Here is an 18003-nt window from a genome sequence, read left to right on the forward strand (position 1 = left end):
TCCCTCAAGAGGCTCCAGGAAAGCTGGGGAGGGACTCGTGATCAGGGAGGGGAGCCATAGGATGAGGGGGAAGGGTTTGACACTGAAAGAGGGGAGATTTAGGTTAGAAAGAAATTCTTTGGTGTGAGGGTGGTGAGACCCTGGCCCAGGTTGCCCAGAGAAGCTGTGGCTGCCCCATCCCTGGAGGGGTTCAAGGCCAGGTTGGAGGGGGCTTTGAGCAACCTGGTCTGGTGGAGGTGTTCCTGCCCATGGCAGGGGGTGGGACTGGATGGTCTTTGAGGTCCCTTCCAACTCGAACCATTCTATTCTATGATTTGCAGTCCCTGCACCCAGGCAGCAGAGGAGCTTTACAGCTATTAGACTGGTCCTGCCCAGAAACCAGGAGCTCAGTGTATATTTCTTTGCACATCCCTACCACCGCAGCACACAGCCTGACGGAGGAGCTCATCCTTCCAGCCCTTTGGAGTAGGTGTGTGTCACCCCACACCCTTCACACGGAGGGAAACTGAGGCACGAGTGCAAGGAGCTGAGGTCCCAGCATCAAACTACAGCTCGCTGCCCACCCCCCAGTGATGCTGTATCACCAGGCAACGCCTCCCACGCTCCCTCCTGCCAGAGGAACGGGATGGGCTTCCTCCAGCCCATGGGAAGCTGGAGGGGGAAGCAGGAAGGAGGTTAGAGAGCAAAGCTCAGGGTACAACAGGATGGGGCCAGTCTTTTTTCAGTGGTGCCCAGTGACAGGACAAGAGGGAACGAGCACGAACTGGAACATAGGAAGTTCCATCTAAACGTGAGGAGGAACTCCTTTCCTGTGAGGGTGGCAGAGCCCTGGAACAGGCTGCCCAGAGAGGTGGTGGAGTCTCCATCTCTGGAGACATTCCAAACCCACCTGGACAGGTTCCTGTGCATCCTGCTCTGGGTGACCCTGCTCTGGCAGGGGGCTTGGACTGGATGATCTCCAGAGGTCCCTTCCAACTCCATATCATTCTGTAATTCTGTACGGGGCCTAGGGAACCATCTGCACTTGGCTGCAGCATCCTTAATTCCAGCTGAGGACGAATGTCCCCTCCAGCTGCTGCTACGAGACCTCCAGGTGCTGCAGGAAGGGACCAAGCCCTGGGGGAGAGCAAAGCCAGTCACCCGGCAGCTTGGAGGCTGCAAAAACGTTCTGCAATTCCCTGGAGCAAACCAGGAGAGCGGCATCTCCCCAGACTTCACTCTAGCTTTGCACTCACCCGGATAACCTGCCCATGCAGAGCTAGATAGATTATCTACACTATCAGCTCTTGACAGAAAAGCCCATCAATTCCAAAGGAAAAAACTCCACCGTTCTCTCTGCCACACGTGTCAAAACAAGTGTCTTCCTTTTGTTTAGACTGAGAACGCAATTTTGTGCTGTTCGAACTGAAGAGCTGAAAAATGACACTTCAAATGGGAACAGCATGAACATTTCCCACTGAAAGTGGCTTGAGATCTCCCGTGGGAGAAGGGAAGGGCCTCTCTCGGAGCAGCTGGGAGATCTGCATGGACACGCTGGCGGTGGCCTGTCACTGAGCATGGGCCTGTCACTGAGGTCGGACCTGGGCTCTGCTGGGAGCTCCAGAGCGCTGCTGGGGGCAGAGCCTTGGTCTCATGTGGGGGCTTCAGGTGTTCACGGCTGCTTCCCACCAGCACCACACGCTTTACACAAAGCAACGCCCTGCCACGAACCCTCCCCTTGGCTTCTCCTCCATTACTTTCAAGTCCTGCAGTGCTGGAGGAATGCATGCATTCACCTCCACGTCCAAGCCACAGCCATTCCTGATGGCATAAAAACCACCCCCCTCCTCACCAGACACTGAAAAGTGGTTCTTCTGGGAGTACCTGCAGCAGGAGATGGGACAGGACTGCAAGCAGTGACACTGCGGCAGCTGTGACGCCCCGTCCTCTCTGCAAGGTCCTCTGTGCGCTGAGCCCAAAATACTCCACAAAACACCCTTTTTTCGCCCTGTTTCTGGGCAAGCCACACCACAACCAGCCCCCCCGCCTGACACACTTACTGCAGGCAGCTGCTCTGCCCGGCAGTGACCTCCGTGTAGGACCTGAACGCCTGACGAAACTCCTCGATGCTGCTCGTCTCCACCGAGATCTGCCTCTTTGCCACCAGGATGTGCTGTGAAGGGACAAGTGGCATCAGGGACCAACCTGCCCCCCCTGCTGTCCCTGCGCCCACCCTGCTTCGGGACACAGCAATGCAGGGGAAGCCACAAGAGGCTGGCACCACAATGGGGACAAAGCCAACATGAAGTGGCTTCTTCCTACCTGGGCAGGTTGCCTTTACAAAGACGACCACACCAACAGGAGATACTCCATCCCCTGGTGGCAGGGCCCTGCTTTGGGGCTGCTGCAGGGCCCTGTGTCCTTCCCCCAGCGGAAAGGGGCCTCGAGACCCCTCCACTGGGGCTCTGCATGGTCTGCAGGAGATTTGGGCACTCACAAGCGGAGCGTTGCCTTCCTCTGGGCTGGCTGTGGGCGCTGGCTGTGGGCACCGCCCAGGGCTGACATGGACCTGACAGAGCTGCCTTTGCCCCATGGATAGTCCCACACCCAGGTCAAATCTCTGACCCCCATCCCCCCCCACCAAAGCCCACTAGCTCGCCCAGGTAACACCAGTCTCGGGGCACAGGGGCTGCACGAGCACACGTGTGTGTGCCAGAGAGGTAATTTCGGGGTTACCTGCAAACAGGAAGCAGCAGGACAGGGACTTACTGCGTCTTTTCCTTTGCACATTGCTTCCTCCTTCAGCGGCTCCAGGCGTGGGCTCTGCATTTAACACCAAAACCATTGTTACTGGGAGAACTTTGCAAGAAGATGAAACATGGCAGTAACCCACAGTCCAGCCCAATGGGACAGACGGGTACCGCTCTGAGGATGTTCCTTTGGGTACATGGGGGAGAACAGGGATGTGACCTGCACATCTGTGGGGTTCACTGGGTCCAGACTGACTCCTCAGATCAGCAGGGACCATGGAGAAGCCAGGGGAGGGTCAGCAGAGCTGAGGGGAGAAGGGGGGCTTTGGAGACAACAAGGGATGAGCAGCTTTGCAGGTCTGTCTGGTGAGTGGGGGCAGCTCTGTAATGATGTCAGGGCCGAACACCGGGGCCGTGGGCACGGGTAGAGGTCCCAGCACCCTCCTGGCTGGCGCCAAGGTGTGGGGCAGCCCCCAGCCCACCTCCCCTCTGCCACTCACCTTGCACTCCAGCTTCTCGATGAGCTGCTGGAGCCTGTTGATCTGCGCCATCCACTGGCTGTTGTCTTCCACACAAATGCCTGCACGAGGAAGGACAGAGAGATGTCACCGAAAAAGCTTGCTTTGGTCATTGCAAAAGCTTGCTCGAGACCCAGAAAACTGCAAAAGCTTCTAAACCTCTGATTTAAACCAGAAAATTGATTTTTCTCCTAAAACTTTTCTCTCAATGATCAAATTCCCTCAATGCTCAAGAGATACAACATCCCACAGAAGCTCCAGATGGCATCTGGGAGTGATGGTCCCAGCTCCGTTCCGGACAAGCCCCCACCGTCCCGTGCTGCTGCTCCCACACCCGCTCCCAGCTCCAGTGGGGCAGAGACACCAGCCCAAGGGAGGGCCGGGCTGCAGATACCTGTCGTGAGCATCCCGGAATAGGGGTCCGTCGGAGACAGACAGACATTCTTCTGTCCTCTGCGCCCACACCGTCTCCCTGACCTCAGGCCAACCAAGGTCTCAGACTTATTTATGTCCTTTCTGAAAGAATAAAATGCAAAAGGAGGGGTTGGAGTCATTCATTATATGAATCACCTTCACAGCGAGCTTGGAAAAGGCAGAACCTGCTCCCAGATGTTCCTCCCAGGGGGACTCTGATGAGGGAACTAGAACATCGCTCTCACGAGGAAAGGCTGAGGGACTTTGGTGTTTTTAGTCTGGAGAGGAGAAGACGGGGGGGGATCTGATCAATGCCTATAAATAATTCAAGGATGGGTGTCAGGAGGATGGGGCCAGTCTTTTTTCAGTGGTGCCCAGTGACAGGACAAGAGGGAACGGGCACAAACTGGAACATAGGAAGTTCCACCTCAACATGAGGAGGAACTCCTTTCCTGTGAGGGTGGCAGAGACCTGGAACAGGCTGCCCAGAAAGGTGGTGGAGTCTCCGTCTCTGGAGACATTCAAACCTGCCTGGACATGTTCCTGTCCAACCTGCTCTGGGTGACCCTACTCTGGCAGGGGGTTGGACTGGATGATCTCCAGAGGTCCCTTCCAGCCCCATAGCATTCTGTGATTCTGTGACCTGCAAGTCCTGCCCTACACTGCAACCCCCACAAGCACTGGTGGGGAGAGGAGAAGGACCAGCGCATTCCACCCCCGTTACCTCTCCCGTCCCGCCTGCTCCTCCACGGTGTCAACAGCACACTCGAGCGAGGCCTGCAGGGACTGCAGCTGCTGCATAGTTTCCCGCAGCAGGAAACGGGTCAGGAACTGCTCCATCTTCGAGGAGGTCTCGTACCTCTGCAGGGAAGGAGAGAGGATCTGTCAGATGCCTTCGGCTCTGCGCTGGGGGAGCAGAGCCACATCTGGAAGGGGCTGGCCCTTAAATAAACCCAACGGGTGGGTTCCAATCATGGTTTTAGTTAACATAGGAACGATGACACCGTAGGACAAAAGCATCCTCTGATGCACACCTATGAAGCCACAACAGGGAATGCACAGTATGACCCCCCACAGCCCCCAGGAGCCACAGAGGATCACGGATGGACACTCCAGAGCCAAAAGGTAAAGGTCACTTGCTGAAATACCCCTCAGCTCCGAGGAGGGCTCTGGCAGAGCATCCCTTGCTGCCCCCAACGGTTCACACACTGCTCTGCTTGCACCAGGGCTCTTGGGACAAGGCCAGGGGTGCTGAGAGCCCACAGTGTCCCCCCAGACATGGGCAGCCCCTTCCAGGGAGCACCCCACCACTGGCAGGACAGGGAGGCAGGCTGGTTTCACGCCCCCTCTCCCCAGCAAGACAGTGGCAAGCCTCTCTGCTCTGACGGGAAGAGATCCCTGCTGCATTCACGATATGCACTCAGGGCCACCCCAGCCTGTCCCCACGTCACCCACCGAGCGTGAGGGGTGTCTGGCAGGAACACGGGGCTCTGTGCCCTTTCCTTCCCACCGTTCTTCCCAGTCTGACCTGCAACGTGCACACCACGGGTGCTAGTGCTGGGAGCATGGAATGGCGGGTCCAGGGAGGCACATGAGAAGCCCTCGGGAGAATGAAAGGGTGACCCTGCATCCTGGCAAGGTGGCAAGCTGGCCGGAGGGCACCCAAACAGAGGGTCAGGATGCACACCGCGCCCCAGGAGCATGTCTGAGAAGCACAGAGAGGTGGGGAAGTGCCTGGACACACACACAGGCACCCCAAACTCCTTCCTTCCTTCACCAGCTGTGACCACAGATCCTACTGGGCAAAAATTTGGGTACAATGAACAGCCGCAGCCCAGAACACGGCTCCTTCCCACATGCCATGGGTTCTGCTGGCAGCACCATTCCCTGGAGCCTAGTCCAACCACTCTACTTCCCTGTCCAGTTTTCACTTGCTTCCTTAACACCACCTGGAGTTTTGTCCTTGCACCATTAGAAATCCCAAGGGCCTGGGGACAATCTCCAGGCCCCCGGGGATGGAGACAAGGGACCCAAGGAGGGAGGCAGGGAGCAAGGAGACAGGAGGAAAGGCTGAGGCATGGACCTAGAGACACTTCTAGGGCAGGCACGGTTGTCCTCTGCTGGGCCTGAGCCACAGTATCCCTTGCAGAGCAGGTACCTGGGCTTGGTTTGCCCCCATGAGACTCCTCTTGTTCCTCCTCCCCTCCCTCAGGAGGGCCAAAGCCTGCTGTCACCACAGACAGTGGCAGCAGCTTCACCTGGGCAGACTTTGCAGGCCAGAAGCAGCCCAAGTTTGTGCTAAGGACCGAGTTGCTCCATCCCCAACAGTGCAGTCAGGACATGGAAGACCCAGAGGCATCCCACTGCCCCTGAGAGCATGGCAGGCTTCACCGAAGCAGTCAGGACTTGCCCACTCAAGCACAGCATCATTGAGGACTGGGACCGCATGGAAAACCTGTAGAGCCATCTCTTACTCTGTGGCCTGAAAGCTCTCCCAGAGGAGCAGCCGGTGCTCATGGCTGACTCCCCATCTTGCCCCTCCATCAACAGAGAAAAGCTGGTGGAGGTGCTTTTTGAGAGCTTCGGGGTGCCAGCCCTGCCCGTGGCTAACATGGGGCTCCTCTCCCTCTGTGCCTACAGCAGAGTCACTGGTCTGGCCAAGGAGTCTGGGGGCAGGAGTGTCCCATGTCACCTCTGCCTGCCTGGGCCAAACCCGGAAGGAGGCTACCTACCACCTCGGGATGGCTGGTGGCTTCCTCTCCTGTGGCTATCTGCACAGCCTGCTGAAGGACAGCCCCAACAACCCCTCAGTGCTGAAGACCTTAAAGAAAATGACAGTGATCCAGCTGAAGAAACAATGCTGCTCTGTCTCCATGGACTACGAAGGAGACCTCCATGATTTAGGTTACTATCCTCCAGCCAGATTTCAGACCCCCTGATGGGCACTGGATAGCCCTGGACAAGGAACGGTTCTGCTGCCCGGAGCTGCTCTTCCAATCAAAGCTACTCCACCAAAGCTCCCCACTTGGCCTTGCAGAGCCTCCAGGAGGTAACTGATTACACCGGGAGGGACACGGTGGGTAACATCATGCTGTCAGGGGGTCCTCCATGTTTCTGGCTTTCCTGAGAGGATGTGCTTAAGAGTTGAACGCCCTGTTCCACGGCACAGGCTGCCAGATTCAGGTCCTGGTGAGCCCAGAGAGTCACAGTGGTCCTGGGGGTGGTGCTTGATGGCACATTGCTCACGGGATGGCAAAGGGTGAGTACCAGGAGCACATTGCCAAGTACAGGCATAAGATATTCCAGTAGGCAGACGTGACCACGCATCCAAACCATCCCACCAGCAGGGCACGGCTCCTGCTGTGAATCCAGGCCATGCCAACTGTCGGGGTACAGCTGGTCCACAGCTGAGCCCCAACACTCCAGGCTGGAGGCCGTGATGTCCAGAGCACCACAGCAAAGCTGTCCTTTTTGAACACATTGCCTGTAGCTGCCAGCACGGGGAAGGGGCTGCTCCAGCAAAGCTCCTTCCAGCCCAGCAGGACCCCTGAGGTCTGTGGGGGGCCACAGAGGTGGGAGGAAGGACCTGGGGAGGAGAAGGTGCCTGTGCTGCAGCAGCTTTACTACAGGAGGTGATTTCTGATCTTGGCGCTGAAGCAGCTCAGCGCTGGGTACAGATTATGAGCTAGTGAAAACCAGGGAAATGAATTCACTTTTTACAGTTCTGCAATAAAGGCGATTTGGCACTTCAGGGAGCCGATTGGGCTCACTGAACAGGCAGAAAAGCGCTCACCTGCCTTTGCTGCTGCTTTAGTGACCTGTCTCAGCTATAGCAGACGATTAGAAAAGGATGAGAGGTTGCAAGGGGGAAGTCCTGCCCAGCTGTCATAGCAGACTCCTTTCCCCATGGCCAGGCCCCATGCCCAGCTCTTCAAGAGACAAAGAAACCATGGGACATCACCGTGAGCATTAAGAGAGACAGGAGTGGCGGTGGGAGGTCAAGGAAGGTGTCTCCACATGATGCAGGAGGGCTGGTTGCTCCACAGCAGCATCCACCAGGAGAGGTCAACCCTTTTCCTTGATGAGGAGACAGACTGGACCACAGCCACCTCTGCCTTTCCCTTGGTGTCCTCATGCGCACCCAAGGCTGTGACACAGACCAGGAGCCAGGCTGCTTTCACCCACCCAAGCACCATAAACACCCTCTTTCATGTCCAAAATAGAGTCCAGCAATGCTACCACATCACTCAGGTCAAATATTTCCAATTCCTACTGTTTTTCTCTCCAATACACGGCAGAACTGAGGATCTTGAATTCCAGAACCTCTGCACAAGAGCACGTGGATGTAACCTTTCCGATGCTGGTGCCAAAAATTTGTTGAGGAAGAGGGGGCAGTGGGGAAGGTCTTGAGACCCACATGGCTTTCTGGTTCGTCTGCGCCACAGCCAAGCCACCAGCCCAGTCTTGGAGCTGCAGCCGTCTGGGGCTGCTGGCAAGGCTGCAGCTGGCCAGGAGGGGAAGAAAAGTGGAGAGAATGTGGCCATCTACTGAGCGCTGCCCTCGGCTTGTGCGGGAGTGGGAGAAGGATGGTCACAGCCACTCCTCACACCCCCTCACCACCCGGGTGAGCAGAGCCCCCTGCCCAGCCACCATACTGACAATGGGTCTTCATCCATGTTTGAAAATTAATCTCATTTTTCTGCCAGGGAAAAAGAACAGCAGCAAAGCCAATGCGGACATGGGAAGCTGAGCTCCAGCTCTGCATCCCTAGGCTTTCACCAGTTGAGCATCCCACCTTCTCCCACAAGCCTTCCTCCCCCATGGCCCCAGGAGATGTAGAGCAGAGGACTGGGGACCCCAGGCAGGGACTCTGCTGCTCCCCCTGCCCAATTCCTTCCCCTCCTCACTCCCAAGGGCACCCAAATCCCCACGAGAGCCACTCCTCTGTGCTTGCCAGCCCAGACACACATCCCCTGCTTAGACAGGAACAACCAGCACTCAAACCTCCCCAGGACAAGCCTGAGAAAGGTGGTGAATACTAATTCACTGGTTCCCCGCTGGGTGCAGCAGAAAGGAGACATTATTCATCTACAACATGGCCAGGCACAGTCCATTTGATTTTGGGAGTTGGTCCAAATCCAAATGCTGTCAGCCCTCTTTCTGCAGAGAGGACACCCTCCCACGGCGAGCAGGCTCCACAGACATGGGGACCCACTTGATGAGGTCCCATCTCCGCTGCATCCTCCCCAGCCCCACACTGGGGCCAGCTGCAGCCCCCACAGCCTTGGCATATGGACGCTTCCCCCGGCACGGGGGCCAGGTGCTTCTCCCCAGCCACATCGCTCCCCTTCCAAGGGTGGAGTGCTGGGAGAAGCTCCTGGCATCCAGCCAGCCTCCCAGAACTGCCCATCCTCCCCCCTTTCATCCCGAGGGTGGCCGAATCATAGAATTGCCTGGGTTGGAAGGGACCTTTCAGATCATCGAGTCCAAGCATCAACCCAACACTGACAAAACCACCACTAACCCATGTCCCTCAGCACCACAGCTGCCTGGCTTTTAAATACCTCCAGGGATGGTGACTCCACCACTTCCAATGCTTCATAACCTTTTTCACTGTAAAAATTTTTTCTAATATCCATCCTAAACCTCCCCTGGCACAACTTGAGGCTGTTTCTACTTGTCCTACCACTTGTTCCTTGAAAGAGACCGACGACCCCCCCCCCCCAGCTACATCCTCCTTTCAGGTAGTTGTAGGGGCGAGAAGGTCTCCCCTCAGCCTCCTTTTCTCCAGGTTGAACACTCCCAGCTCCCTTAGCCGGTCCTCACAAGACTTGTGCTCCAGATCCCTCAACATCTCTGTTGCCGTTCTGTGGACATACTCCAGCACCTCAATGTCTTTCTTGAGGTGCCCAAAACTGGACTTGGAACTCGAGGTGGGGCTTCACCAGTGCCCAGTACAGGGGGATGGTCACTGCCCTGTTCCTGCTGGCCACACTGTTCCTGACACAGTCCAGCATGCTGTTGGCCTTCTTGGCCACCTGGGCACGCTGCTGGCTCATATTCAGCTGCTATCAAACAATACCCCCAGGTCCTTTTCCACGGGGCAGCTCCAGCCACTCTTCCCCCAGCCTGGAGCGTCCCTGGGGTTGGTTGCAGGACCCAGCACTCAGCCTTGATGAACCTCACACCATTGCCCTCAGCCCATCCATCCATCCTGCCCACATGCCTCTGCAATGCTTTTCTACCCTCAAACAGATTATCCTGATGTCCTCTGTGAATTATGTCAGTGGATGAAGTTCTACTGCAGGAGCAGGCAAGTGCTTCCACAGACATTGTGTCACAGCAGTGGAGGGCACGTTCAGCCCTCCCTGAACCCCACAGCTCACCCGAGCACAGTCCTTACACCCCAGACACGCAGGGACAGGCACCAGCCTGGGGTGCCACCTCCCAAAACTCAACTACAAGCCCAGGGCACGCTGTGCTCAGAGGGGACTCAGCTCTGAAGCTCACCACGCAGAGGGTTCCTCATCCTCCTGGTCCCAGCAGGTCCCAGCCCACCTCGCAAGGGCAAAGCAGGATCCCACATGGGCACATTGGTATTTTGGGCAAACATTGCACACGACGAGCCAGCTGCCTCCCGTCTCTCACCTAGTCAAACACAGCACGCCCAGGGGAATGTGCCAGAGAGAGGATGGAAATAACCATCTCTCAAGAGAGCCCCAAATGCTGTTTCACCCTTCTGCAGTGACTTGGAAAATTTCATGCTGGGGGAAGGAATCAATTGAAAAACACCACTTCCCTACAGTTCAGCTGCTCCCTTTGGTGCACTCTCACTTTGGGGCAAAACCCTTGTGTCAGGTGTTGCACCGCAGAATTCAAATCCCTTTGTAAAGAGAGGCTCAATAAAAACATGCTCTCTCTCACTGAGCACAGCGTTTTCTGCTCATAGCAAAGACTCCTGGAAAGGAATCGCAGAAGAAATAACTCAGCAAGCACGAGACAAGACTTTTTGGTCATGGACTAGTGTTTCAGCTCCGCTGACCCAGATGAAAATCCCAAAGTTGCCAAGAGCTGCTACAAATCTGCTTTTGAGGGGTTTTATTAGTTTCTTATGATGACAGTTAAGATAGGGACAGAACAGAATAGGTGGTCGCATAATTCCTGCCAGTGGAATAATAACAGCACCTAACTTGTAGAGGTATCTATGGGGTAGTCTGCAGTGTCTGCAAACTGGAGAATGAAAGATTTTAGCAAACAGGTCCTCTGTAAGAAATACCAGTCCGTTTCCCAAGGTATTTCCACAGCTCACTTCTTCCTCGAACGCTACTATTGCAAACACGAAGTTTAGCCACAAGAGAAGCTGCAGTTAGTACACTGCAGAGGAGCTATCAAGTTATATTTTACAAATGTAAGTGGGAATGGCAGAATTTGGAGAAAGAGCCTATTTTCTTGAAAAGACATCTTTTCCTTACCATGGTTCTACCAAGCCAGTGAGGAAGGATGGGAGCATAGGAACCCCTAATGATTTGGTTTCCTCCTGCCAACCTGTGGCTTCATAACAAAGACGAGGAGCAGGTTTGCTGCCCACACGTACACCACTTCCTACAGTAACTGCAGCCACTCACACAATAAGATGGATGAACCCGGCTTGGGTTTCCTATGCTTTATCACAGCATTTGTCCTGCAGCCAACACTGTGCAGGGCAGACAGCAGACAGAGGAGCCTGCCAGTGACACGCCATTGATCCACAACAGGTATCCCTGGCCTGCAGCGACCACAACGGCACACACAGACGTGGGAATCATAGAGTGGTTTGGGTTGGAAGGGACCTTAAAGACCATCCAGTTTCACCCCCTGCCCTGGGCAGGGACACCTCCCACCACACCAGCTTGCTCAAAGCCCCCTCCAACCTGGCCTTGAACCCCTCCAGGGATGGGGCAGCCACAGCTTCTCTGGGCAACCTGGGCCAGGCTCTCACCACCCTCACAGCAAAGAATTTCCTCCTGAGATCTCATCTCAATCTCCCCTCTTTCATTTTAAAACTGTTCCCCCTTGTCCTATGGCTCCCCTCCCTGATCAAGAGTCCCTCCCCATCTCTCCTGTAGGCACCCTTTAGGTACTGGAAGGCTGCTGTAAGGTCTCCCCGGAGCCTTCTCTTCTCCAGGCTGAACTCCCCCAACTCTGTCAGCCTGTCCTCACAGCAGAGGGGCTCCAGCCTCTGATCATCTTCATGGCCCTCCACTGGGACCATTCCAATCCTCGATACCAAAAAGGCTTTGGGCAGCACTTCTTTAAACCACAGCTCCCAAACACAGAGCTGTGGCATATTCCCTCCGAGCTCTGGTTTCCTAATTTCGTCTCTCTCCTCCCTGTAGCTCATTGCCCTGGCATGGTGTGAGCAAGCCAAGTACATCTCCCAGGCTCTGCTTTTGTTGTGCTAACAAAGCAGCCTAGATCTCTATTTTCCTGCTTGTAAAGTGAGCTTGTATTTACAGGAGCTGATTTGCAGCTGTGGGGTAAGTACCTGGAGGATGCAGGGCTGAGCAAGCCCATGGCAGCAGAAGATGGACCACGTCCTAACCAAGAGATGCTGCGGTTCAACTGGTGAGACCCAGCTCAAGTCAGAGATCCCCTTCTCCTCCTTCTAGCTGGTCCAGGTATCACTGCCTTCTCAGGAATCACACAAAGCTCTCTTAAGCACAGTCTGGGGAACAACAGGCAGGGACTGAAGATCCTTCAACATCTGTTGACTCCACAGCCCTGGTCTGGAAGCAGAGCTTTATGGTGAGGGCTGTTGGAGCAGGCAGGTCTCTCCCAGTTTGCTCAGCACACAGCACGGCCTCATCTCCAGCAAAAGCAGCTCCCTAGGATGAAGTTTCATTCGGCTCTTCCAGGAGAGTGGTCTCTTTGCCAAACTGGGGCTCTCAGTCCTCAGCCATGGTGGCATCAGAGGCGTTTGAATCAACAGAAATGAGGGACAGACACGCAATATGGGAAATCTCTGTTCTCTGCCCCCTCCCCTGACTCAGAGAGGTGAGAGCTTTGGCTAAAATCCAACCTAATAAACCCACTAATCCCATAATAACCCAAGATCAAGTCCCATTCTGGAAATACAACCGTGGGAATATATTCAGGTCACAGCAGGTAAGAATTCAGCATTTATCATCCCTGCCAGCCTCTAACAGTGGCAGATTTCCCACAGCTCTGCAAAAGCCCTGACCACAGGGTTGGAGCATCGCCCTCTCCTGCCTTCTCAGAGCCCAGTGCGCCAAGGAATTGCAGCGAGATGCTCCCCGTGAGGGTCAGCATCTGCATCGGGGCACCCAGGAACTCAGGGCTGGGATCAGAGCACCCAGATCAGCACAGACCTCATCTGGGTGAGAGCAGCGCTGTGAACATGGGGCTGCCCTGGTCCCCTGGCTCCAGGCAGATCTAAACAGGGATAGAAAAGCAAGTCCACAAAAATCTGTTTCAACAGGGCAAACCTGCTTCTTTTTGCCAAGGAAAACCTGTGGCATCAGAACCTATTAAGTGAATGAACGCATCATGCCAATACTGTGCAGCAGACAGTAATTGTGCTGTCCTTTGGAGAAATGAATTTGTGTATTCATGTATTACCAAAAAAAAACCAAACCAGAGAAGAACTGAAACAAAGCATAGCTCTCTGAAGAGGATTCATTCTCTCCCTCTGGACCTGCATTTAATAACTGTGAAGGCGGCCAGAGAGCTGAACCAAAGAGAAAATGCATTTTCAAGTGATTCCCTCTCCTGGTATGAAATTTCCAATGCACAGGGAGACGCTGCTGAGGCTGGATCTGGCAAGAGGAAAACTCAAAGAGAGGACAGGACTGTGACTGACACTACAGAGGCACAAACACCACATTGATGACTCTGCAGAGCTGACAGCAGGACAGGTCCCTCTTTGCTTTTCTGTCCAATCGATACGTCAGGGGATGGTGTACAGGTGGGTGATGCTCTTCATCTGCTTCTTACCAAACATCGAACCACCACATCAAAGGGAAAGAAAGGGCCGGCCCTTCCCGTGGCTGTAAAACAGCATCAGCTCCAAGCACACGGTGAAACCATTTAACACATTTCAGATGCAAAGGGGGCTGCTGGTCCCCCAGAATAGTCCCTTCCAGTATTGGCCACTGATTCTTCATGGCTGTATTTAGCCCTGACGCTGTGCACTGCAGACCTCAGCTCTTCGACACAGAGGCAGGGGGGCTGACAAAGCAGGAGGCTGCTTGCCCTAATTAGCAGTCTCCAATCTGCCTCCCATCAGTACAAGCTGCAGATAGAGCGTTCACCGCAGGGATGAACTCAGCACAAGGCTGGGAGTCAATGAATTTCACCATTTCCTACCTTCTCCCAAGCGCCTCGCTGTTTCCCAAAGCAGCCCTCCTGCCGCAGTGGCTCCTGTCCCCTCTCCAGCAGCCAATTTTTGTCACTGTGAGCACAGGCTGCACTGAGCTGGGGTCAGCCTGGAGCAGGCTCCACCCCAGAGTCCCTTTTCACATCACACTGCTTTGTGGAAAAGGCCTTGCTTTGGCTCAGAGACACAAGACAGATCATCAGTGATGGTCCCAGACACAGTGTCCCCAGGCAAGACCCTGCAAATGGTCTGCCAGGAGTTGTTGAAACAACCGCTGCCAGAGCCCCACAAGGAAGAAGACGTCTCCAGAGCACAAAAGCACTAGCCCTACCCTTCTCCTCCTCCACGCTCTGCTTCTGCAGCACTCAGTGCGCATGGAGACAACCAAAACACGCGCAGGCAACTCCACTGATCTGGGAGGTACCACATTTCCTGCCTCTGACACCTCAGTTAAAAGCAAGCGGCTAAGATCACCATGGCTTCCGTTACACACCCGCCTGCCCCACCACCCTCCCGTGGTCCCACCCTTACCAGTTTGGTTTTGTCCATGGCTGCCAGGACCGCAGAGTTGAGAGCTTCCAGGGCAGAAAGCACATTCCTGTATTCTCCGAGATATGCTGAGAAATATTCTGAAGCAGGAGAGAAGAGCATGGTGAGCTTCCCGAGCACCTCCATCCCTGTCTCCCTTGTGCCCGCAGCTTCCCGCACACAGCCCAGCGCTGCAGGGGGCCATTTGTGTCCCTCTCCAGAGTTATCCCCTTGGGAAAAGCACAGATGCCCTCTGTGCTGGGATTCAGGCACAGGGACTGTCAATGCCACTTCACTGCCCAACCCTGCCCAGGCAAGATGTACACAAAGCCCCACCGCAGACCCCCGAGAGAGGAAGCCCTGCGAGGCAGGAACCTCACCCTACTTACCGCACAATTTCTCCGTGTCCACGTTACTGCAAGAAACAGAAAAAACAAATTCTTGTTAGATGGTGGGGTGGGTTCAGAAGAAACAGCTGTGGTGAGAAGAGCCTTGAGGGCTTCAACCCTCAGTGGATTTACTGCTTCTCTCATGTATTTTCAAAAGCTGTAACAGAAAAATAAAAAGCTGCACCAAGTTTAGAGCCAGCAGCTCAGGAGCCATGCCCAGCACCTGCAGCACCCAGGCAGCACTGCAGAGCATCACCTCTGCTTAAAGGACTGAAGGAGCAAGCAAAGCTGCTCCGCTAACATCTCCTGGAGCTGGAGTGTGCTGGGAAAGGTCTGTGAGAGCAGGGATGGGGCTGGGAGGAAGTTGGGGGGAGGCAGGCAGCGCCCCGCACCCCTGGGCTGGCCGGCTAGGTTGGCAGCACCATTTCTGAGCCCTGGAGCTGATAAGCCCCAGAAGCTGTTTCTTCAACCCAACCTCTTCTCCCAAAGGTGCAAAGCATTTGGCCAGGGCTCCCTCCTCGTGTGTCCCTTGATCTCAGCCCAGGTCCTCCTCTATGGCTGCCCCAAGGCACTGGGCCCCCTCCTCTCCCATCTGCCCCATGGGTGCCTCCAGTTGCTCCTCCTCTTCCCTGCCTTCAGAGCCCCGGTGACGTAGGGCTGCCTTCAGGCTCCCGGGGCAGGGGACTGGATGGCTTCACAGCCCATGAGAGGGGTTGTTCTGCCCTGAAGGCCATGAAAAGCAGGGATCTGGCTCCAAAAACCTGGAGGCAGGAGCCAGCCCCCTGTCCCTTTTCAGGGACAGAGAGCACTGCAGTGGAGAATCAACGCTGGCAACCCCGCAGGGCTTGGAGAGGACCCTCCTGTTTCTAGTAAAGGTGCTGCTGGGGTGGAGAGGGAGAAGGAAATATCCAGAAACAGCCACGTGTTTTCGGGATGGGATGTCGAGCAGAACTGTGGGTTCACATGAAGCTGTCATATCTGCTCAGGTGGCCAAAGCCACCAAGGCAGAGCTGCCTGTGACGCCCGGCATCACCTGCAGGGAAAAGCCCCAGGATATTGTTTATTTAAATCAGCCTGCACTCAAGAAATTCTGCTGCCTCAAAAATCCCCTAAATGATTACAACCATTTTTAACCCTGAGTGGGAAAGTGGAAGAGAGCACAAAAGAGTTTTTTAAGCATTTAGGTGCTGTCACGTGTGGAGGAACCGGTGAAACCTGGAGTTTGCTGGGCTCCAAGCACAAGGATGGCTGCAGCACCGCTGCCCAGGGGAAGTCACAACACAGCCACATCGCCCTGTCCCCCCGCTGACACTGCTCATGGGGCAGAGGGACAAAAACACCCCCAGGTAAAACTAGAGGAGAGTCTGGGAAGTGTCCAAAATGCCATGCCAAGAACAGGCGTAATCATTTCAGCAAAAATCTTACTATAGCTTTTCCCCCAAACATTAAAGGCTTGGTTTCTGCATCTCTCTGCTGGGCTTCCGCTCAGTGGACTTTAATAATGGGCAGTGCTTCAAATGATGAAAATATTTTGGTGCGAGACGCCACCACAGATCTGTGGCAGTGGGACTGCAGAGCCCCTTGTTTAACTAATTGCATCAGGCGCCTTCTTAGGCAACGGAGACAGGCAGTTTGAGGATGTGATTTGGCTCATCTATTTTAAACACCTACCGCAGGAGCTGATTAAGGCAGGGCTCTGGCGCACTGTCCTGGCACTGCAGACAGGTTTTAAAGTGGATAAAAAAAAAAAATTGTTTCCCTTGAGATGCAATACAGACAATCAGCAAAACCACAGCCCCTTCTTCCACCGACTCCACTCTATCAAACTTTGCTGATGCCATCTCTGAGCAGCTTCCATGCTCTGCTAGACAGAGTGACTGGGGTTTGAAGCACAAATTTAAATTGGAAAAAGTGTCTTGTCTTGCTCCTTCTTAATTTTTCCACAGATTTCTGGAGCCTGCAGAGCTGCTGCTGCTCCACTGCCACAAGAGACCTGGCACCGCAGCATCGCCTGCGAGTCCCATGCCCCAGAGTAATAACTGGAGCCACTGCTTCCCATCCGAGATGGGCAAAATTCACAAAAGAGGGGATGTGGACAGGAGATGATAACAAAATATGCAGTGAAACACCTAATGCATACGTTACCCAGGTGTTTACATCTGTTCCCAGTGAGAATCTGGGGCTGAGACTGGTTTCACCAGGAAGAAGGGGACACCAATTCCCCATCTCAGCTCTAGCAAGCAGGCGTCTGTGTGACAAAGAGCTAGTATCAACACAACCCTATGGCTTCTACAGAGAGGCCAGAGATTATTAATAACTCTTTCTATCTTGTCTGTTTGCTGCTTAGAACCAAATATTAACTAATCAATCACTACACACTGTTAAACACTGAATCACTCACCAAGATCTTGTGGCACAAATCAGCCCCCTGGGACTTGTCCAGTGGCAGATCTGCTCCCTTCTTAGTGCAGGCTGCTCCATCAGCAGCCCTGCATGGCCACTTCTTCCCAGTTCCGCATCCTGCGGCAGCCCCAGGGCACAATTAGGGGCAGGACAGAGCACAGCAAGCAAATTGCATAACCAAAGGTACCATCTTCATGCTACCAGAAGCTACTTCATATCAGAAACCAGGAGGAGCTCACGTAAAGAACCTGCACATCAAATCCCAAACTATTTTTCAGGGCTGCAACAGGGCAGCAGCCTTCCCTCTGCTTCTCTCTCTGCCATCCCCTCTCCCGCTCCAAGAGAAGAGCCATCCTCTGTCTCCAAAGCACTCATCCAGAGACTCTCCACATCTCCACATAGCTGTATTTTGACTGTGCTCAAACCACTGATTAACTGTAATTAAGTTTGAACTGATGATGAAGGATCTTGTCATCATTATGCTGTTGGGATTTTGTCAGAATGCGCCTGGAATTTATGCAAGAAAACAGCAATCAGCTTCAGCAAAGCAGATGGGAATTCTTTTATTTTTATCATTTATCATGTTGGAAACCTCTGCTGCCATCACAGAAAATTGGTTCTGTTTTACCTCAAACCAGGAAAGGTTT

General features: G+C 54.4%; 2 protein-coding genes across 2 annotated transcripts in view; one reads left to right on the forward strand and one right to left on the reverse strand.

Annotated features, from left to right (window-relative positions):
* NECAB3 (N-terminal EF-hand calcium binding protein 3) overlaps positions 1-18003 on the reverse strand; it is a 29830-nt gene that overhangs the window by 1821 nt on the left and 10006 nt on the right. Inside the window, exons 4-10 of the mRNA XM_074157363.1 lie at positions 14954-14979; positions 14568-14665; positions 4386-4522; positions 3642-3763; positions 3230-3309; positions 2749-2802; positions 2040-2152 (exon numbers count right to left, since the gene is read on the reverse strand). Of these exons, the coding sequence (XP_074013464.1) occupies positions 2040-2152; positions 2749-2802; positions 3230-3309; positions 3642-3763; positions 4386-4522; positions 14568-14665; positions 14954-14979 (630 nt within the window). The remainder of the gene's footprint in view (positions 1-2039; positions 2153-2748; positions 2803-3229; positions 3310-3641; positions 3764-4385; positions 4523-14567; positions 14666-14953; positions 14980-18003) is intronic.
* On the forward strand, positions 4765-6892 carry ACTL10 (actin like 10). The gene is given in 8 exon segments (XM_074157083.1): positions 4765-4786; positions 5874-5980; positions 5982-6329; positions 6331-6594; positions 6596-6681; positions 6683-6775; positions 6777-6801; positions 6803-6892. Coding segments are annotated over 8 exon segments (1035 nt in total).

This window comes from Numenius arquata, chromosome 12, assembly GCF_964106895.1.
Source record: "Numenius arquata chromosome 12, bNumArq3.hap1.1, whole genome shotgun sequence".
Taxonomy (NCBI): Eukaryota; Metazoa; Chordata; class Aves; order Charadriiformes; family Scolopacidae; genus Numenius; species Numenius arquata.